Source organism: Carcharhinus amblyrhynchos, chromosome 7 (assembly GCF_965287045.1).
Source record: "Carcharhinus amblyrhynchos chromosome 7, sCarAmb.v2.hapA, whole genome shotgun sequence".
NCBI classification, from domain to species: domain Eukaryota; kingdom Metazoa; phylum Chordata; class Chondrichthyes; order Carcharhiniformes; family Carcharhinidae; genus Carcharhinus; species Carcharhinus amblyrhynchos.
In genome coordinates this window covers 12857305-12880579 of record NC_137330.1, presented here as the reverse complement: position 1 = coordinate 12880579, position 23275 = coordinate 12857305, and the positions used below count along the sequence as shown (strand labels likewise).

Sequence of the window (23275 nt, the reverse complement as noted above, 5' to 3'; positions counted from 1 at the left end):
GAAATTTGGTACATCTGTGAATATTAATACTCTCGGAACAAATTTCAAACAAATGAATTTTGAGATTACTTAATAAGGGAATTTGTTTTGGTTGATTGGTTCTTTGATGAGGAGAAGAGTTGGACAGTTGTGTGATATACCTTGAAATGCTTGGGCATCAACTCACTATCTGAAGTTTAAGATTAATTCTCAAAATACTGCATTCAGTGTAAGTATTGAGCTGCCTGAATGCAGAATCATTGAGTTGAACCTTCTGTTTCCAATGAAGGAATATTTCAGTTTTTGAGTGCCTTCAAGATGATGATCTCCATCCTTGCTTCAGTATGAATTTGACTTTTCCCAGCTGAAAACTGAGAACTGCAAATGCTTTCTGTGCTCAGGACTCCCAGTGCACATTAGCTATGTGTGCGTCTCTGTGCATATCTGCCAGCACCTGTCTATGTGCTGTGACTGTGTGTGCTTGGAAAATTAGGTTGCCTCAAAATTCACAAAATGAACCATGTACTTTTTTGAAAATGATTGAATATATATAGATCTTGCAACAAGTAAAGTACAACGGGTGGTACAGTAGTTAATGCTGCTGCCTCAGTGTCATGGACCCAGGTTCGATTCCCGGCTTGGGGCACTGTCTCTGTGGAATTTGCAAGTTCTCCCCATGTCTGTGTGGGTTTCCTCTGGGTGCTCTAGTTTCGCCTCACAGTCCAACGATGTGTGGGTTAAGTGGATTGGCCATGCTAAATTGCCCCTTGGTGTCAGAGGGACTGGCTAGGGCAGATGCATTGGGTTGTGGGGATAGCGCCTGGATGGGATTCTGATCGGTGCAGACTTGATGGGCCAAATGGCCTCCTCCTACACTGGAGGATTCTATAAGTGAAATGATGATTAGCAGATCCCATGAGAAAACAAAAGTTCATCTAACACTGTTTTTATTCCATGAACATATGACCGTTATAATCCATTCCTTAACTTCGAACGTGAATGGGGGATTGACCAGTAAACTTTTCTGAAACAGAGAGACTGGCATTTTGAGGTTGCGAGTTGTTATAACTTAATTGGTTAATTACTTCACAAAGCCAAACACCAAGAATTGAAATGTTTTGTATTGATATCCAGTTCCAGATTTTCCAGATGACTCACAATAACTGTTTTCCATGTAAATACAAGGGAATATGATTGTGTTTTGAATTGCTAAGCACTTTGGTCCTTTGTGTCATGCGGTCAGGTGAGGTCATGTTTCTCTTCAAAAGCAAAATAGTGTGGATACTGGAAATCTGAAACAAAAACAGAAAAGATTAGAAATACTCAGCAGGTCTGGACAGCGTATGTGGAGAGAGAAACAGAGTTGACTTGTCAGATCTTGCAGCATGTTCTTATTTCCTAGTCATTTGAAGCTCTTTGAGTTGCTACGTATTGTAAACCAGCTGTGAAATCCCCCCTATCCAAACTAGCTATGGGGCCATCAGACTAGTCTTGTGTGAGTCTAGTAGTGCTTGAAGATAAAAACATGTGTTTTCTCTTGAAAAATGGTTGGACCAGATAATAATTCAATTCTAGAATGGCCAGTCAACTACTCCCTCCGGAACCTGTGTAAGTTTATAGAAACACGCTATTAAAATGCGGCTGAAGTTTTAAGTCTGCCATTTCATTTACTGCTCAAGCAAATCTGCAGTGCTCCCTAAATGTCCTTTGTAGCAAAATGATAAAAAAAATTGCTGACATTAATTATAGTAATTAAATTTATTTCAGATATTGGAAAGTGACAGGAAATTAATTTTGCACATAAAAGAACAGGGCACTTTGTTCTGGAAATGAAATGTTTCTCAAGTGCAACGTAAAAATTGAGACTTAATAATGTACAGTGTCCGCACGTAGACGTCAAATTAGTAGTGCTTTTAGTAGCAGGAAAGATCAAATGATTCAGAGCCAGCAAGTCATATATCTGGTGGATTTATATAGGAAACTGAAGAGTTTGTGTGTGTCAGTAAAAATCAGAAATGAAAAATGGGAAACTGAGAGTGTGTGTAATGTATTTGTGAAGTAGTATTATCTCCCAAGGTAAACAGTGGAAGGAGCAAATTGATAATGTCCAGATTTGGAAAAAAAACTACTTGTGCAGTGCTAAATGATTGATGTCCCAAATGGGGCACTTACGCACGCGCATGCACACATAAATGATGTATAAACCAGAGAGTAGTCAGCAAGAAAAAAATTAATAATGCCATAAGCACTTTGGGCATCCCAGACAGTAAGGTAACTGGCAACTTTCATTTTGCTCTGGCATATTGTCTGTCGCTTTTTAATAGTTTGATTTTAATTAAAAACCTAAACTTTGTAAAGATTTTCTTTCCATCTGGTTTTCCATTATTATAGTTTAATAAAAGTTTCTGCTCATATGACCAATACAACCTTAATAAAATGCAAGAGTGGAAAACGTAAAAGAAAATCTTGTTTTGACAATGCATTAAGTTCACCTAGACCTGTGCATTTTATACCAGGAAATTAAATATGTGGAATTCATTTCGATAAGGGAGAAGGAAATGTGTGGGACTCTTTCCTTCGGACAACAATAAAAGCAAGTATTGATGACGTTAAATGCAAATTAAATTAATTTCAGAAAGTAATATTTTGGGATACAATAAGCAATTTCAACCTTGACTGATTATTTTTAAGAAATGTGGGTGTCACTGGATGGGCCAGATTTATTGCCCACCCTTACTGACCTTGTGAAGATGGTGGTGAGCTGCTTTGTTGAAACACTGCAGTCCATGTGGTGCAGGCACACCTGCAGTGCTGTTAGGAAGGGAGTTCCAGAATTTTGACCCATCGACAGTAAAGGAACGGTGATACATTTCCAAATCGGGGTGCTTTGTGAATTGGAGGGAACTTGCAGGTGGTAACATTCCCATGTATCTGTTGCCCTTATCCTTCTAGATGGTAGTGGTCATGGGTCTGGAAGGTTGTAAGTGTAGCAATTTGGAAGGAAGGACAAGTAACTTGGGACATATGGTTTTGCAAGTAACCCCATACATTGGTTTTCCATATCTTTCCGTAGTCTGCCATTGATTAGTTGATTAAGATTGATTGTCATTATAATGCCATTACTGTATCATGTAACTACCAAAATGATAGAAGCCAAGTTAAATGACTCTGGGTCTTTTATTGTCTAAGAACTTCCATGTTCGCAACTTTCAATTCATTTCAAGCTAAGGTCCAGTGATTCAAGATGGCTCCTCTGCAGACAGCTTCTAGGGGAACTCCCTATGTCTATCTGTCCAGAACTACCTGCAGCTGTGGTTGCTCATTTCCCTCCAAATCCTCAACTTTGCTAAGTTCCCCTGATTCTAACAGAGATTTCATTTTAACCTGTTGTAGGTAAAATAATACCTCTGAGACAGTGAGTCAAAATAAAGTGGTTTTTATTCCAAAGCTTTGGGGAGAAACTGGCTCTGATTTAAGGCTTACCAGACTTCTCATAGAACACAAACACAAGTGGACATTTATACATTGTGAGCTCCAGCAGGAATCACGATTCAAAGTTCCAATTCCAGCCAGACCTTCAGTTCTTCCTTCCTGGGTCGTGATGCAGCCCCAGAGTTAATGAGGAATTACAGTCCTGCAGTCAGGACACAGGAATCTCTTCTGCAGCAGTACCGGCATCCCTGTCTTTGAAGTTACTTGTGCGATCGCAGCTGTCCCAGCAGAACTCTTCCTGTTAAAAGCTGGTATCGTAAACTACCATCTGTGTAACAATGTCTAACTAACAAAAATAGGTAAGATTTACAAAGTCTACAAAATAACAGTCACATGTAACTATCAGCTGTTATAAAACGAGAGTTGAAGTATACTTATATTACTGCCAGGATCAGTATAAGCAGTATAAGGTAGAGAAGATCAGTCACGATGAAGGGTTATGTTTGTGACATATTCTAGGTACAAAATCAATTAACCCTTTCCCTTCAGGTACAAAATGCATTCAGCTTTTCCCTACTTCAAACCCAAACTTCAAATTCTGTGATAGTTTGCCTTGTGAACTCTGGGAAATCTAGAAAGATCTGACTGGATTTTCTGTCAAATCTGCCTTCAAATTCCTGGACTTTGTTGGATTCCAAGATTGCGTTTCTGAACTGGACTTCATTAGAAAAGATGTAGATCCCCTGATTCTGATCAAAGTCTGCTGCTGCCGCCTTTTTTGTTCTGATTTTGGTCTGCAACCTGTGGAAAAGACCTGGAAAAACCTCAATCTCTGCCTTTCAAGCTTCGTTTTAAATTCCAGGAGAGGGCGGGAATGTGGAACTGAGCCACGACAGATCAGCCATGATCTTATTGAATGGCGGGGCAGGCTCGAAGGGCTAGATGGCCTACTCCTGCTCCTATTTCTTATGTTCTTATGTTCCTGATTTTTATGATAGTTGAAGAATTTGTATCAGCCTCTCTGACCCTTTCCCCACCCCCCGCTTGATTGAGAGACTTCAAACTCTGGCTGAGCCTCGTCCGGCTCCTGGTTCGAAGCTTTTTTTCAGCTTTGGTCTGATCCTAACCAGTATAGCAGCAGGGAAATCCTCAGCTGCTTTTGCATTTTATGATGCCTTCCAAATTGGTCATCATCTTTCTGTCCTGCACTGGCATCTGTATACCTCCTGGATCTCATTCCTATGAAAATACGTCATCCAGTACTCGTATGTTCAAACAGTTTCTGGACTTCACTCGCTTCATCTTCTCCAAACTCTGAGAACAGATACTTCATGCTGATTCCACATTCCCTAAGTTGTCACCGTGGGACTTTAACCTTTTAATTATTGACTACTTCCTATTGTCAACATCTATTTCCTGTTGCACTCGCTATCATGTTCTTGATGTATCCTGATTGTTTTAAGTAGCTTTTAATTTGCGCTACCTGAAACCATTCATGTGCATTTTACCTGCTGCTTTGGACTCAGCCTATCAATTTATTTGCACTTCCTTTTAATTTTTCTCCTTTTTCTAGATTTTTTGATTCTGCAGTCATGCCTGTTGTGCCTGCAGCACGGGCTGTTTTAACCTTTATACGGTGGGCAAATAACTGCGAATAGACGTCTGATTAGCTCAACCAATATTTATTTAAGACACACAATTAATAATCACCCACCCAAGCAACAATAAGTTATCTTTACAGAAAGTACGAGAGTTCAAGTCAGTACAACTCCTTGACTTGACTTTGCGTGACTGGTAAGTACCCAAGCAGATATTGGCCTTTACCTGTGCGCTAGACCTTTGGTCTGGCCTGGCACTCTGGCTCTGGTCTTCCTTCCTTCTCGGGTGTGATGGCTCACCTTGTGCTGGTTGTCGCTGGCGATGGTCATCGGTGTTGTAGCTCGTCCGTGGGGTCAGAGAGAGAGATTCTTGGTTTTGCAGCACCCTTTACACCCTGTTGAGTTTCGTGCTCCTTTTGGCCATTGTCAATCAATCGATCAGGACTTGATCACCCTGATCGATAAAGTCCAATTAAGCGCTGGCACACCAATCTCTGGATGTGTCTTCAACGGCCATGTCTGCAGGTGCTGGGGGCACGTAGGGTTCACGCCTCCCTCCCAAATAAGGGGCTACAGCATCCTTAAGTCTGGTAAATAGCCCAGTTTGACCAGAAAATCTCTTTTGTCCTGTAGATGACCCATATCCTGTGTATTCACTTGTCTGGGTTGCAGCCTGTTTAGCTCTGACTTTTAGGCTGCAGCCTGTCGTTTTAGTTCTTGCCCAATTGTCCCAGAGTGCTTTACACATCGCCATTTTAGGTGGCCCGTTTGGCCACATGCTTCTTTTGACTTCTTCACAGGTGCTCTGCTCACCCAATTCCTTGTCCCAACCCTTCTGCACTCCCCAACCTATCTTTTCTCTTGGTGCTATCATTGGCTTGATTCTCTGTTAGACAAACAAGCAACTTCTTGGTGTCCTTTGATGGGCTCATTGAGGCTCATTGGTGGCCGTACTAACAGTTGTATGTCTTTTAGCGGTATGTTAGAGTGTACGTAGAATGTTATTTGACTAGATGTAGTCTGGATGAAGCAAGCTTTATAATCAGATGAGGTGTGCCTCTCTCTCAGGAATCCCTCGAACCTTTCTTTATTGCATCTGACCTCAAATAATCACTGCATTTTCTTTTTCCTTTTCCCTGTAACGCTATTTCAGTGCAGGAGGATCTCAGCTATTTATGTTACACCGGTATTATGAGTATATTTGGATATGTTGCAGAACAACTTCATTTCAGTGCTTCCATTTATGTCTCTTAGCTGTGGTAAAACTTAGTCAAAATCCTTTCTTGATTGTCTTTCCAGCATTGACTCTCAACTGCCCTCCAAGGGCAACCAGAAATGGGCAATGAATGTTGGGCAGCCAGCGATGCCCATATCCCGTAAATGAATTTAAAAAACACCACTGGAAGTGTACGCGTGAGATTTCCTAGAGATTAGACTCTGTTTTGTTTGCATAACCTGTTAACAGTATAAACTGGTTATAATGAAGCCTGGAGCCTTGGCCGAGGCAACGGACACCTTTCATCATCCATGAACATCTGTACTGCCAAAAGTCAGCAACTTTAGGAAACAAGGAATCAATGGGACATTGGGAATGAGTGATACTTCAAAGCTAATGTATGTCCATGACAAATCAGTGAGGGAGCTTGGTTTTGCTGATGCAAACACAAGTTCTGTAAATGAGTCTGTTACACTGAATGTTTTGCTTTTTTGTGATTTGTTAAGGAGCTTGGATGCAGACTGGTTATCGTTGATTGTATAGCACACAGGAGGCTATTGGTCTATCAAGCCTTTCAAAGAGCTATCCAGCTGAACAGATGTTCTCTGGTTCAGCATAATTTCCTGCCCTTTGTCCTTTATGCTTCAATTTATAAAACCAAGGATCCCTTATGTTTTATGAACTATTTTCCAAACGTTCAAAGATCTGTACACGCACTCAGGTTTCTCTGTTCTTGCACTCCCTAATCCTTTTTTAAAATTGTGTTATTTATCTTGCATTGCCTCACATGTTGATAGGAATAATAAGGTATCAGTATTAATCATGTGCCAACTGCGCTGATTATTCCACTTGTTCCTCAGCAACTGGAGGCTTATATCAGCCAAATCATATCTGAGAAATCCAGAGCAGTAATTTGCAGCACTGTATGCATTTTTACTTATTTCTTCACATTTGGGTTCAATACAGTGTGAAGCTTAGAGCAATGTTGAACATGACTTTAGAGTTCGGCTATATTATTTGTCTGTTTTACAATGGCAGTTGCTCTGTTTGTCTATTTTTCAATGAAAGTTGCACCTTAACCAGTAAGCATTTTGATTGACTTGGGCACCATCCTGTATTTTTTTTGTTGCCCATCTGAAGGAACAATTGAGTGACTGACAAGGTCTGTAACTCCTGATCCATTCACCCTGATTAACCTCACCCTTGTTCCTTCCCACCTTCTGACATCTCCTGACCCAATTCCAGTGTTTGAAACTTCAGGTTATCAATTTGCAGGCATCTAGTGGGGGAGAAAATGCAGGAGATTGAAACACCCATGTCTCAATAATGGAATCATTTTCAATACAGTTAGCCTCACACAATTGAAATTGCCAGCCCACTGAGTTTCTGAAATATCAGCAGTGCAGATTAAATAAAACTGAAATAGGCTGTATTGCGACAGAAGACATTGTATGCATATAGGTCCATTGCATCAAGGATATGATGTGTGCTAAATATTGCTGTATTTGCTAAATAGCAGCTAAAGGTGGGCACCTCCATTTACCGTACGTTAAATTTCTTGCTAGTGTGCATTTTAACAGCTTTCACTACTGCGTGCTAAATGTGTTCTTTAACGATTATGCTTACTGAAGTTAATTAGTAACTCGGTGTGCTGTGCTGCATCCCTGTGTGCTTCCTCAGAAAAGATGCAATTAATTTTTAAAAATACAGCTTAATTTAGCAGCGGTTGGGTTGAAGATCCAAGGAATACGACACGGATTGTCACAACCAATCAGAAATGACCTCGCCTCATTCAATCAGGCGTTAAACTCCAAGTGCCGCAATGATCTAGAATCAGGAGACTGTCACTTCATTCTAAAACAATTTGGAAGCTTCCACTTGTGTTACCTGGTTCAACAACTTTGGTTTACAATCAGTTACAATTTCACTCCAAATAAACAGGTCAACTGTTCGACTTAATTCAAATTGAATTAGTGTTTATGGGGATTCTGGAATCCTCAACTAGTATTTTGTAAGGAAGTTTTGCCCAATTATTTCCATTTTTCTATGAAAACTGCAAACCTGACCTTGTGAAAATTTGACAAGATAAATATTTGCAAACAATGCACATTTTCTTGTGTAGCTGGGATCATTAACATTCAGCTATCCTTTTCCAGTGGGGTGGAGGTGATGTGCTGAGTCCAACTCTACTCACTGCAGGGCACTTTAAGTTGGTTGACGTTTATTGCTGGTGCATGTAGAAAGAACATTCAATTCACAGCAACAGATATAGCATGGTTAATTATACACAGAATGTACAGTACAGAACAAAAACAGACCATTCAGTCCATCTGGTATATACTGTTCTGTATGAGCATTCTCCCACTCATCATTCAACCCTAATGGGAGCATAGAGAATGCTGAAAACGCTCTGTAGGTTAGAAATTTAAAAGAAAGAATTAATGGGCTGAATTTAATGGGATAGCATGCTGCACTGTAGGGCTGTGGCACAGTGGCCAGTACTGTTGCTTCACAGCGCCAGGGACCTGTGTTCAATTTCTGGCTTGGGTGACTGTCTGTGCAGAGTCTGCATGTTCTCCCCGTGCCTGCATTGGTTTCCTCCGGGTGCTCCGGTTTCCTCCCACAGTCTGAAAGACGTGCTGGTTAGGTGCATTGGCCATGCTAAATTCTCCTGCAGTGTACCCAAACAAGCTCTGGTATGTGGTGACTTAGGGGATTTTGACAGTAAGTTCATTGGCGTGTTAATGTAAGCCTATTTGTAACACTAATAAATAAATTTTACTTTTAGTTTTCTAATAAAATAAACTCGCATTTAACATGCGACAGAGGGTTAATTGGCTGAGCTAGAGATTTCTGTCCTATTGGGGGAGGAAATTCAAGCCAGCAGCGCCATACCTCTGGGACCACAGTCAGTTCCCCAAAGATGAATTATGGAGGCTGGACTGAAGTTAAATTGAGTAGCAGAATCAGCGAGCAGGGGTTTTGGGAGGAGCGGGGAAGGGTCAGGTTTCAGAGGCAGGATGGGGGTGGAGAGGTATGATTGTGCCTCCAAAGGGTACACTGAGCCGCCCCCACCACCTCACAAGTGGCGCAGGTAAGGAGTGGTGGATGAGGCACTTAAAATGGCCACTAAGGATCCCACCCTCCCCCCAAGCACCCTGGACAGTCTCTCTTCCACCTTCTTCCTTCGGCAAAAAGATACAAAAGTCTGAGGTCACGTTCCAACAGAGTCAAGAACAGCTCCTTCCCTGCTGCTGCCAGACTTTTGAATGGACTTACCTTGCATTAAGTTGATCTTTCTCTATGCTCTAGCTATGACTGTAACACTACATTCTGCAGTTTCTCCTTTCCTTCTCTATGAATGGTATGTTTTGTCTGTATAGCACGCAGGAAACAATACTTTTGACTGTTATAACGTGACAATGATAAATCATTAGCCACTTAAAGGCCTCAATAGGCTTGAGGCTTTCTGCAGTTTCCAACACCCCCTCCTTCCCCCACAGGTCAGGGAGAGCAAGTGACTGGTGGAAAGGCCATGCACTGCATTTTGAGCTTCCTGCCTTCAAATATGCTGACAGGAAAACTTAAATTCTAGGCTACAATGTTTCTGTTTTTCTCTCCACCAATGCTGCCAGATTGTTGTGCCCCTTCACTTACTACTCGATATAACATGCAATTCCAGTATACTCTTAAGTCATTTCAAATAACTGGACGCTTTTTCGAACCGGGATGTTTACTAATAAATTATTTATGTAGGTAAGAAATACATTTGAGATATTAAACCCTGGTCCCATCCCTGTAACCCCTTACCCTAGCTAGCTCCTCTGACACTAAGGGGTAATTTAGCATGGCCAATCAACCTAACCCGCCTGGAAGCCTGAAATGGTTCGCAAAGAGTTGAACCAACCAGCCAAGACACCTTCAATTCCAGAACTCTGGGCCTAGGCAGCTGAAGGCGGGGGAGAAGGCACAATGTTATGGAAGTGAAATCAAGTGTGGTCAGTGATATGCGGTTGAATGTTCACCTTGAGGACAGATATGACAGCCAGAGAGCAAAGTTTGTGGTGAGGGCTGAAGACAATGAATTCAGCCTCCATGATCTTCCCATAGCACTGCTTCTCTTGTGGAAATTTCAGGGGAGATCGATACTGTCAAAGTACATCATAAAGATTGTGCAGACTACAGTAACAATGTACTTGAGGATGACAGGCACATTGGGTGGAATATATATGCAATTTCACTTGGTTTCCATTTTTGTTTCACTTGGTTTCCATCGATATGAAGAGTGCTCTGAATTGTTTGTTCCCTGATGTAACTTTGTCTTTTCGCTGCTTCTTTTCATTTCCAGCTGCTGTGTTCATGGCACCTTCTCCGCTGCCGTATGTTTCGCACCCTGCGGCCAGTTATCCTAATTTCCCGAACCTTGGAGCGCCTATGCCTGCACCCACTGGCATGATGGGGAATATGATGGGACAGTCAGTGGGTATGATGCCCCAGCCAGCGGGAATGGTGGTTGGCATTGGAATGCCAAATGGATTTATGGGTAATGCTCAAGCTGGTGCCGTCAGGGTTCCAGAGAATATGATGGCCCCCCAAGGAGGAATGGTGGGAAATTCATACAACGTGCAACAAAGCCAGCAACCACAGTGGAACCTGAGTCAGGTCAGTGAAGCCACGTATTGATTTAGTAAAGAGAAGTGAAGCAAAAAAAAACCCACTTTGCAGCAGGTTTATTGATTATCAATAATATATATCGCTGAATTGTTGTTTTGTAGTCTAACAATTACCATTTGGATTTGTCTGAGAATGTTTGCTGCATTGTTTCTTCACTGTAATAAATCAAACAGATGATGGCTGTGCTTTCCATGTTTCTCTATCAATTAAAAGATGCCAGTATTACACTAGTGGGTACTGTGAAGATAGCTGCCTGAGGTGTGACATTAATCATTGTCACAAAGGCTATAACTAAAAATGTTCCTTTTTTTATTCATAATCCACTCACACCACAAAATTTTGATTGTAGAAAGCTCATACTATGTACTGCCACAGTAGATTTTTTTTAAATAATAGAAGGGGCAGCATGGTGGCACAGTGGTTAGCATTGCTGCCTCACAGCTTGGGTCACCCCCTGGTGTGGAGTTTGCGCATGCTCCCCGTGTCTGCACGGGTTTCCTCCGGGTGCTCTGTTTTCCTCCCGTAGTCCAAAAGATGTGAGGGTTAGGTTGATCGGCCATGCTAAATTACCCCTCAGCGTCAGGGTAAGGGGTTACGGGGATGGGACCTGGGTGGAATTGTGGTCGGTGCAGACTTGATAGGCCAAATGGCCTCCTTCTGCAATGTAGGATTCTATGATTACCAACATCTCGATGAATATTTTGTTTACACTGGCCTGATAGGAAGGAAAAATAAACAGATATTGAGATTTCTGGTCTCAAGTTGTGATAGTCATTGAAATTTATCTCCATTGTTAGGTTCAATGCTTCTAGTCCTGGCTGGGATTTGGGATGATCAGTGGGGCATAATGTGGAAACAGATGCTCAATCTCTGATGATTAACCCAGAGACTGAGTGATCTCTAACTCCGTTCCTCACTTAGAAATGATGTTTTGGCAGTCAAAAGAGCATTTGGAAGAGAACAAACGCAAGATAGATTTTCAAGTTCGATTAAATTTATTTCCGTCAGCTGTTTAAAATTTAAAAATGTTTAGACACCTATTGCAGTAGTAAAATCGATTTGATGCACATTGTCGGTTTATGGGTGCTAAACATCCGTCTATAAAACAGACCTCTAATAGCATTTACTATTTATCACAGATGTGTCACAGGTGGAAATGACTGGAGAATTCATACGTGGGCAGTAATATAGCTCTGAGTCCAGGGTGGTACAGACAGGCAGTGTATATTTTCTTCTATTAAAAGGTCTACTTATTTGCCATACCAAAAAACCCAACGAAGATTCTCAATAGTCTAGCACAATTGCCAATTAATCTTTGCGGCACCCACCTCCAACACCAGTGTATGCCCGATGAACCTTATTGGGTTCACCAAAATGGTCTTGATTCCCAGGCATGACCACATCCAGGGAACAAGTTGTTGAGCTAATAAAGCTAAAATGCTACCATATAAAAAGGTAATATTATAGAATTGTCTTTTTTTTGTATTTTTTTAATAATTAGGGCTGTCAGATCCAACATTACATTGTTCTGACAACAGAAATGCATGACAGGTTCCAAATGGTGATTTACCATGTATGTAGACAACGTTGGGTAGATTTTGAACTTGATGCCCAGTTCTCAATCTGGCTGTGCAAATTGCCAGCTTATTGTCCAAATAGTCGTCTGGTCTTTTCCACTGAGGTAGGTAAGAAAGAAAATCCGAGAATTCTGTAGTGGAAACTGGAGGAGTGCAATTTGTAAATATATCAGAGTGGTGGGAAAGATGGTGGCAAAGAGGTAATGCCACTGGACGAGTAACCCAGAGGCCCATATTAATGCCCCAGCGACACAGGTTCAAATCTCACGTGGCAGCTGGTGGAATTTAAACTCAATTAAATAATTTTTAAAAATCTAGAATGAAAATTTAGTGTCCGTAATGGATGCCATGAAACTATCATTTTTTTTGTCAAAAGAGCTCTTTAGCGAAGGAAATCTGTTGTCTGCCTGGTCTACATGTGACTCCAGACCTAAAGTGATTGACTCTTTATTTCCCTGTGAAATGGCCTGGCAAACCACTCAACTGCTGCAAAGGCCACTCGCCACTGTCTTTTCAAGGACAATTGGGAATGAATAATAAATACTTGCCTTACCATTGGCACCACATCCCATGAAAGAACAATAAGGAAAAACGGCCAAGTAGTGTCACCGAGCTATTTGACCATATCGTAGCGAAGCCTCATAATGTCGTTATCTGATTACAGATAGACAATTAAAAAATTAGTTTTTATCCATTTTTCCCTTCTGTCTCCTGGGTGGCCAAGTTCATCAACTACTGCTCAAGCTGAGATAGCTAACTCAACATTGTGCAGAGATTGAACCTTCAATCGTCCTGCTCTTGGTTTGGGGATTGCACTGCTCCAGTGGTGCATTCAGGGGCAGTTGGTAAATATTATGCCTGTTTCCCTTAGTGTCAGTTTACATTTTAGATGCTGTATGCATTTAGACTAACTGTTTGAATTAGATGCATCCAAAATTAATGTAACAGTTGCCTACTCTGATCTCCCAACAGAAGGATTCATATTTGATGATTTTAAATGGAACTTGAAAGCATTTATAAGATAAATGACACTCATTAAATATCAGTCATAAATCTGAAAGCGTGATTAATGCGTGTTCAAACTGATTGCGATATTATACTTAGTGGTGCCGAGTTCCCCACCATCCCTTGGTACCAGCTTTCCTCCAATGCCTTATCCAAACAGTCATACGATGAGAATTGGCAGTGAATCCAATTCGTCCACCATTTCAATCACGAGACTCTGTGTTTGGAATGGATCAGCAAAGATTAACTCCAGCTGAGTTCCCTGTCATTCTTTATTCTTCCAGTAAACAGTTTGGGAGCACCAACACCCAATTGTAGCCAGTTGAAGGAATGTTTACTTTTGGTATTGATATGAATTGCACAATTTTTTAAAAGGGAAATTAATGTGCTTCTATCACTTGAACACATGAGTTTTTAAAGTAAAGAATTTTATCTCTGTTTTTCCATTTGTAGCCTATTAGCCCGTATATGCCCATGGGATATTGTAATTACTTCTGTATGGCGTCTGTGTAAAAATGCTTTTCCTGCCAAATTCATGATAAATCAGTGGATTGCCTTCATATTGACTGCTGGGAGCAATCTTAGTGAGGCATTTTTATTTGATATAAATTACCAATGTGTGGTAAAGTATTTGGAGATTTCTTCATGTGTACGGAGAGTACTTTCAGGAAGCAGTCAGGCGTTTTTGTACCACCTTAATTGGATGCTCATTGGATCACCTTGATGAAGTGTATCAACAGACTCTTCAGAACGTACTTCAGTTTGATACCTTATCAAGATTTGTACAAGTGACAATAATGTGTGCAGTCTAAATTGATGGTATTGCTATCCTAACAGTTCCAAAGCAGCATTTATTTAAAATTAATCCTTTCTCTTCCTCTGCAAGCCTATCTTGGGAAAGGAGTTAGGATGAGGTTATGTTTTTAATGTCCTTAGTTCCATAACTATAAAGTGTTTTACCAAACGAAAACCACATTATTGGTAACGTAAAAGCTTTCGAAATGAATTAAACTTAAGCATGCGGGTTTTGTGTGTGGATGATATATTGATTCATGTCTTATGGAAACCGTCATTATTTACACCAAAATATTCTCTCCTTTACTGGTGGATGTGGTGGCACAGTGGTAATGTTAGTAGACTAACAATCTAGAAACTCAGCTTAATTCTCTGGGGACACAAGTTCAAATCCCACCATGCAGCTGAAGAATTTATTCTATGATTCAATTTTGGACAGACACATGGATAGGAAAGGCTTAGAGGATATGGGTCAAACGCAGACGAATGGGGTTAGCTTAGATGAGCTTTTGGTCAGCCTGGATCAGTTTGAGCCGGAGGACCTGTCTCTGAGCCATACATTCTATGATTCTACTCTCGCCCCTTCCTTACCCCCCCCCACCCACCCCAACCTCTTGTGCACATGGAAGCTTTCCTTTTTCACACGTGCACATTTTCTCTTGTGCTAATGTTCCTCAATCGTGAGCATTTTGTGCTCAAGGATGTTATTTTCCTGTCCTCGCTTGTTTTCTTGTATTCACCGTCTCACTTTCTTCCATCGTCTCCCTCATGCCAGGAAATTATATAGCTGCAGTAAGAAATGAAGATTGAAGGTATCCAGTCACAATGCTGCAGTTATTGCGGTGGGGCAGACCTGACTGACTAGTTGTTTTTATATATACCTGCATGTCAATCTATGTATCGTTCTGCTACGGGTGTGCACAATCATTGTCCATCCCATTCTCCTTTGTTGTCTCCTTCTGCAGCAGCTTAAAAGGTTAGCAAGTGTTTCACTCACCACATCTGTACAGATTTCAATTGTTGGGCATAAAACCGTAAGCATGTTTGTCTCATTGTGTTCGTAGGTGAATCAGCAGATGGCGGGGATGAATCTAAGTTGCCCCAGTGGCATGATGGGCTTCAACCAACCTGCAGGCACAATGGGAGGATGGACAGGCAGTCCGACAGGCCAGACTCTCAGTACTCAACTGTGGAAATGAAGCAAAATGAAGTCACGATCCTGGAATTATCCGTCATCTCTCGATTGCATAACAGACTTATTATTTTATCTATGTAAAAAGAAATGCCCTGGTTTGACTGCAAATATTACCTAGTTGATCTAGACCATTCCTGGCAGTCTATTATTGATTGAGTCTAATTACGTCATTCCCTGGTTAAGCTGTGGAATACCAGTTTCCGAGGTTTTCCTCACCACGGTTTTTTTTTCTAAAATGTCTCCGTCACATGCTGTCTGAGCAGTTTAGGATCAATTGTAATGATATTGTCATGTGACTTGTAGCTAGTACTCCTACTGCTAGGGGATAGGGAAGTCAGTTGTCAGTTTAGCATCTTCCCTCCCACTTTCCCAAAACCCAGTACTCTTAACAATCGTCACCCGAACTCCCTGTAGAAGAAATTGTATGAGCCGGTGTGTGTTAAATAACTAGGTGTGTGTTTAAAAGGCTGTACTTGGAACACCGTCTTTTTTTATTTTTGTTCCAACCATTTGTTTTTTTTTCTTTGTGGTGATATGACGATGTGGCGCAAATAAAAGAAAGCAAAGGTCGAAGAAAAATAGATCTGGATGGTAGAGTGAATCATTTGAACTGATGTTTGGGTTGAGACCCCAACAATTGGAAATAAAATGCATACGTTGCAACTCAGGTTTGAACTCTTTTACTGCAATTGGCAAACTCCCCATTGTTAGCTGGCAATTCCAGAACCTGTCCACGCCTCATTGTATTTTAACCTAACATGTCACTTTCTCTGCATAAAGGCTTCTCACAGTTGGATGGTCTACAACACCTTATACTGCACCCGTCTGCTTTGAAGCAACTTAGCAGTGCTTTGATTTAAATACGAAAAGACAAAAGCATTGCTATTTTGACCTCGTAATGCAAACCGTCAAATGTGTTTTTTTAACCTGATGCAAGGTACACCGATAAATAGCTAACACATCTCCTTAAGTGTCTGCTGTGATCTAGTGTTTAACAAAGCTGAAATTCTCATGTTTAAAACACAAAATTTAGTAATACTGAAAAATCATTAACCATTCGGAGTTTTCGATACTATGATAATTTGTAATTGCTAACTGTAAATATTGAACTGTAAGCAGTCAATACACGTTTTCAGTGTTGTCATTAATAATTTATTTTGACTGCCTGTCCTAAAACACTTCTCACATAATGCCACTAAATATCGTAGCATTAGCTCGCTGAGTACCAAGTGCCTGGCAAACGTTCTAAATTTGCTTTCAGTTATTTGAAGCAATTTTGATTGAATGTGGCTCTTTGAAAAGGCAAGCAATAGGAATTTTTTTAATGAAGTGTTTTTACTCCTTTGATATACTTTTGACTCACTAACCTACCTGAGAAACTTCCTTGAGGCAAGTTTTAGTTAATAGGATAAGATTCAGAAGCATAACACCGGGAGCGGAAGTTCAATTCTGTGCTCACCATGCTATCATTTGCTGCCCATTTCCTTTTGGGGTTAAAAACATCACAGGCACAGAATTCAAATTTCTACTGCTGTATGTTTAAAAATTAAGTTATCCTACCAACTTCAATTTATTGATGCACATCTCACCACACTGTCACACCTTTAACGGCTTATGGTCCTGTATTCACAGAGTTTAATCACTGGTAATCCAAATGACATCAGTTTTGTTTAAAAACTTTTGAGTATTACAGCTTTGTTAAACCTTAAAGGTTTATTTAATAACAGATACTTAAAGCGATGGGTTATCAACTAAATGCACCAAATGTGAACAGGGTAACTTGCATCAACTTTGAATTTCCCGTGAGCTACATCCAGGTTTATTACTGCGGTTGTGTTTACATTTTATGGTGCCTAGTATAGCAGCAAGTATGTTATTTCCCTGTATTAAATCAATTAAACCACTATTTGTGTGCATCTTTTGTCTCTCCAGAATCACTTCTGTTCTTGTTTGCCAGGAACATACTCAGGTTATTTTACACTGTAAACCTCAATGGTCCATGATAACTAGTTTAGTATTGCACAAATATCAGTTATAGTATGAATACAGTTGAAGTCAGGGCCACACTAACTTAAGTGCGTGTTAAAGCTGTCTGCTGCATGTAATATCACTCCCCCTGTTCTGAATCAACTGTTGAGAAGCTGATTTACATTAGGCATGTTTAGCGTGAGTGGTGTTAACTTTGCAGAAAAATTGTCAAATGTGAACACAACAGATAACGTGGCACCGTGCCACAGTGGTTAGCACTGCTGCTTCTCAGTGCCAGGGACCCAGGTTCCATTTCTGTCTTGGGTCACTGTCTGTATGGAGTCTGCACATTCTCCCCATGGATAATTGGGTTTCTTTCAGGTGCTCTAGTTTCTTTGCACAATCTGAAAGACGGGTGCATTGGTTGTGCTAAATTCTCCCTTATTGTCTCCAAACAGGCGCCAGAGTGTGGCGACTAGGGGATTGTCAGAGTAACTTCATTGCAGCGTTAATGTGAGCCTACTCGTGATGCTATTGAACTTTAGAGTATTGCTGGTCATCAGAACCGTGCTGCATTCAGAATCTGTGGAGATTGAAATATTATCGGAAAATCAGTTAATACCGCCTTGTGCAAAAGCCACTTTCAAAAGTGGACAATTTAAAGCATACAGGTATAAAACTGACTCAAGTAGACAAGCAAAAGAACTATATTTCAATTGTTTATGGCACATCTTTTATTGAAATGAATGCCATGTAAGAAACATGCAGATGGAGAAATATGAAACTTCTGTAAACTTGTGATTTGAAGTTGAAGCTTCTGTGAACTGTTTTGCCTTGAAAAATGTCCCAAGTGAATAGCTTCCTCTTCCTGCTGCTGTCGTAAATCCATGTTGTAGACAGATTAGACGCAGCTTTTCCAGGGCACATGCTGGGCTCCCTGTGTCCACGTAAACTTCGATGGCGTTAAACCAGTGATGTTTAGACTTCAATGTGAATTACGTCCTGGTTGTGTTTGGGCTCAAATACGAGGTTTGCCTTCTCGGTCCGTGTATGCCAAACAAGCACCTAAAACATGAAACATGAGAAAATAATGTTTTTTAGTGAAATCTTATCGGGGAAGAGGAGGCCATTTAGTCCATCATGACTATGCCTGGCCCTTTGGGAGAGTTTTCCCTACTTTTTCCCCACGGTTCTGCAAATTTCTCCTTTTCAGTCAGTTATCCCATTCTTATTTTTTGAAAGTTATTATTGCGTTTGCTTCAACTACCTTTTTAGACGGTGCATTTTGGATCATCATAATGGGCTGTATTTTCTTAGAGCCTCATTTTCTCTCCTGGAATCTTTTTAATTAGTTTAAGTAGTGATTACTCACTGACCCTCCTGTCATAAGACATAGGAACAGAAGTCAGTCATTCAGCCCTTTGAACCTGCTGCACCATTCAATGAAATCCTATCTGATCTGATGCTCCTCAGGTCCACTTTCTAACTTTATCCCCGTAACTCTTAATTCTCTTACTGATTAGAAATTACCTCAATATTGAACCCACTTAAGGAGCCAACCCTGTACAGCTCTCTGCAAAACAGAAACTAGGACTGTTTATGTGAAACATCCGTGCAGCGACTGTTACTTGCAGGTAAGTCATCAGCACAAACAGAATGCAAATACGCGGTGTACAAAATTATGAAGGGCTTGGATGGGGCAGACAGGAAAGACCCATTTCCTCTAGCTGAGGGATTAATTACTAGAGGGCACAGATTTAAGATGATTAGTGGAAGGATTAAAGTGGACGTGGAAAAAACATTTCACTCAGAGGGTGGTGGGTGTCCTGAATTCACTTTCCCAGCTGGGTGATTGAGACAGAAACACTCACTTCATTTAAAAAGTTAAAATCACAACAGGTCTGGCAGCATCTGTAAGGAGAGAAAAGAGCTGATGTTTCAAGTCCAGGTGACCCTTTGCCATAGCTAAAAGGCATAGAAAGTGAGAGATATTTAGACTGCAGGGGGAAGGAATGAAGGATGAGTCATAGCTACAGAGACCAGAGCAATCAGTTAAAAGCTGTCAGCAGAGAGAATAAAGGGTGCGAATGGCCAAACGGCAGAGAAGCTAAAATGAAGATGTTGGGGGAGAGGGGGGAGGAAAATGGATGGGACAGAGGTAAGATTTAGAAAAGGGGGAGAAAAGGGAAGGGGGGTAAAGTGGGGGGTAAAGTAGGGGAAAAGGGATGGGGGAGAAAAATGAAGAAGGACAATAAAGAAATAAAAAGGTAGAGAATAGCAAAAATTAAATAGAATGAAAACAAAGGAGTTGAGGTGAGGTGGAGCAAATCATCTGAAGTTGTTGAATTCGATGTTGAGACCGGAAGGCCGTAAAATGCCTAACCAAGAGATGAGATGCTGTTCCTTCAATTTGTGTTGAGCTTCACTGGAACGTTGCAGCAAGCCAAGGACGGACACGAGGGCATGGGCGGAGGGTTGTGTGTTAAAATGGCAAGCAACTTGAAAGGTCAAGAGTCCTGATTGCGCACAGACTGAAGGTGCTCAGCAAAGCTGCCAGACCTGCTGAGATTTTCCAGCATTTTCTCTTTTGGTTTCAGATTCCAGCATCCGCAGTAATTTGCTTTTATCATTTAAAATGTTCCTGGATCTGAATCGGAGGTGCTGTATCCTGCAAGGTAACAGACCAGGTGCTGATAAGTGGCATTACAATCAGTGGGGTCAGGGAGGTTCACAAGAATGACCCCAGGGAGGAAGGGTTTGTTATATGAGGAGTGGTTAAGGAGGCTGCATCTGTACTCGATGGAGTTCAGAATGATGAGGAGGGGATCTAATTGACATTTACAGAATACTGAGTGGCCTAGAAAGAGTAGATGTGGGGATAATGTTTCCACTCATGGAAGACATTTGAGGGCACAACCTCAAAATGAAGGGACACTCCTTTAAAACTGAAATGAGGGGGAATTTTTTTCAGTCGGAGGGTGATGAATTTGTAGAACTCTCTGCCACAGAAGGCTTTGGAGGCCAGGTCATTGTCTTTAAGACAGAGATAGATTGGTTCTTGATTAATAAGGGTTTATGGATCAATAAGGATCAAGGATTATGGGGAGAAGGCAGGAAAATGAGGATGAGAATCACATCTGCCATGATTGAATGGCAGAGCAGACACGATGGGCTGAATGGCCTAATGTTTGCTCCTTATTCTTATTTTCTTTTCCCTTTCTCTGTTTTGGCCTGTACAGACACAATGGGCTGAATGGCCTCTTTCTGAACCAAAACTTTTCTGTGGGTTTATGGTTCTACACCTGCACTGCATATTGTGCAGCCTAGTTCAAAATTGCAGCTGGGACTATTGGACAATGCATTGAACCTCTGAGGTGAATATACGTACAAGCCAACAATAATAAGTATTTTATTATTATTAAATTCTTTAAAGTATTATTAAATACTTTATTATAGTCAGAGGCTTTTTCCCAGGGCTGAAATGGTTGCCACAAGAGGACACAGGTTTAAGGTGCTGGGGAGTAGGCACAGAGGAGATGTCAGGGATGTGCTTTTCACTCAGTGTGGTGGGTGTGTGGAATGGGCTGCCGGCAACGGTGGTGGAGGTGGATTTGATAGGGTCTTTTAAGAGACTTTTAGATAAGTATATGGAACTTAGAGGGTTATAGGTAAGCCTAGTAATCTCTAAGGTAGGGACATGTTCAGCACTACTTTGTGGGCTGAAGGGCCTGTATTGTGCTGTAGTTTTTCTATGTTTCTATATTTCTGTGTTAAAATATATGCATAGGCTGATGAGCTGGCTGCAGCTTTATCTAAGAGGATGAACTCAATAGCAAATATTACTGGTAGAAAAATGTTTATCTGCACCACAAACAGGTTTTCTTCATCACAGGCGTTAAATATTTCTCCCTGTTCAGCTGCCTTTTACAGTGCTATCTCAATGCTGTGACCCTACCAGTGTGGGTGGTGGTTGATGGTACCAGACTGAAGCTAAGCGTTGGGTCCTACCTTAGTGCAGTTAGCAGCTTTTGGCTCAAGTTCTTGGACTGTGGTAATTTGCTTCAGAAAGTCTGATTCCTGCATTCCTGGCTGTGATCCGCTCCGCTTGAAGACAGCTTTGGGATGCGACAGAATAACTTTCAGATTCACGGCGAATCCTATTTGAAAACAAAATAAGATGTGTTTGCATTCTCTGGAAATTCTTTCTTGATGAATTTGTCTGTCCCATGCATGCACAATACTCATCTACACAGCAGCTGGTCAACAACCAACTGTTGTGAATGAATGGAGTCTCTAAGACATGGGTCAGGTTTCTGTTTATTTATAAAAGCAAAATACTGTTGATGCTGGAAACCTGAAGTAAAAACAGACAATGCTGGAAAAACCCAATAGGTCAGGCAACATCCGTGGAGAGAAACCTGGATTTTGTGCTTCAAGCAATGAACTTCAGAACATGAGAGTCCTGATTAAAAATCATCAACCTGTAATGTTAATTACAGGTACAGGCAAAAGGCGGGGAATTATAGGCCGGTTAGTTTAACGTCTGTGGTAGGTAAAATGTTAGAATCCGTCATTAAGGAGGAAATTGCGAGGCATCTTGAAGGGAACTGCTTGATAGAGCAGACGCAGCACGGTTTCATTAAAGGGAAGTCGTGTCTGACAAATTTACTGGAGTTCTATGAGGATGTGTCTAGGGCGGTGGATAGAGGAGAGCCGGTGGATGTGGTCTTTCTGGATTTTCAGAAGGCGTTTGACAAAGTACCTCACAAGAGGTTATTGCAGAAGATCGAGGGACATGGAGTTGGGGGAAGGGTGTTAGCGTGGACAGAGGATTGGTTGTCAAATAGGAGGCAGAGAGTGGGGGTCAACGGGTGCTATTCGGATTGGCGGATGGTGACTAGTGGAGTGCCCCAGGGGTCGGTGCTGGGGCCTCAGCTTTTTACCATTTATATAGATGCTCTGGAGGAGGGAACCGAGTGTAGGGTGTCGAAATTTGCTGATGACACCAAGATTGGGGGAACGGCAAATTGTGCGGAGGGTGTGGAGAGTCTGCAGAAGGATCTAGATAGGCTGGGCGAATGGGCCAGGAAATGGCAAATGGGATTTAATGTTGGCAAGTGTGAAGTGGTCCACTTTGGTAGGAAGAATGGTAGGAAGGACTATTACTTACGTGGCGAAAAACTGCAGCAGGCGACGGTGCAGAGGGACCTCGGGGTCCTTGCGTATGAGTTGCAAAAACCCAGCTTGCAGGTGCAGCAGGTGGTCAGGAAGGCGAATGGGATGCTGGCCTTCATAGCGAGGGGGATTGAATATAAAAGTAGGGAGGTCTTGCTGCAGCTGTATAGGGCATTGGTGAGGCTGCAGCTGGAGTACTGTGTGCAGTTTTGGGCACCGCACCTGCGCAAAGATATTTTGGCCTTGGAGGGAGTGCAGAGGAGGTTTCCTAGGCTGATACCGGAGTTGAGGGGGTTGAGCTATGAGGAGAGGCTGAATAAACTAGGCTTGTACTCGTTGGAGTTTAGAAGAATGAGGGGAGATCTCATTGAAACGTATAAGATGATGAATGGGATGGATAGGATAGAGGTGGAGAGACTCTTCCTGCTCAAAAAAGACAGTAGGACTAGGGGGCACAGCCTCAAGATAAAGGGGGGGTGGAGTTGAAGAGGGACTTCTTCACTCAAAAAGGGTGGTGAATCTCTGGAATTCTCTGCCCGTTGAAGTGGTGGAGGCTGCCTCACTAAATATTTTTAAGACGCGGGTTGATGGGTTTTTGATAAGAGAGGGGATTAAGGGTTATGGGGAGAGGGCGGGAAAGTGGAACTGAGCCACGACAGAT

The 23275-nt window shown here is 41.6% G+C and overlaps 2 protein-coding genes across 5 annotated transcripts in view; one reads left to right on the top strand and one right to left on the bottom strand.

The window, feature by feature from the left end:
* The window catches only part of smap1 (small ArfGAP 1), a 247473-nt gene extending 230099 nt beyond the window's left edge, over positions 1–17374 (top strand). For all 4 annotated transcript variants that reach the window (XM_080191966.1, XM_080191970.1, XM_080191967.1 and 1 more), the window contains 2 exons: positions 10574–10887; positions 15341–17374. In XM_080191966.1, coding sequence (XP_080048092.1) covers positions 10574–10887; positions 15341–15475 — 449 coding nt within the window. In that variant the 3' untranslated portion in view covers positions 15476–17374. The remainder of the gene's footprint in view (positions 1–10573; positions 10888–15340) is intronic.
* Positions 17375–18210: 836 nt separating this feature from the next.
* The window catches only part of b3gat2 (beta-1,3-glucuronyltransferase 2 (glucuronosyltransferase S)), a 106636-nt gene continuing 101571 nt past the window's right edge, over positions 18211–23275 (bottom strand). Inside the window, exons 3-4 of the mRNA XM_080191965.1 lie at positions 21448–21596; positions 18211–18504 (exon numbers count right to left, since the gene is read on the bottom strand). Coding sequence (XP_080048091.1) covers positions 18418–18504; positions 21448–21596 — 236 coding nt within the window. The 3' untranslated portion in view covers positions 18211–18417. The remainder of the gene's footprint in view (positions 18505–21447; positions 21597–23275) is intronic.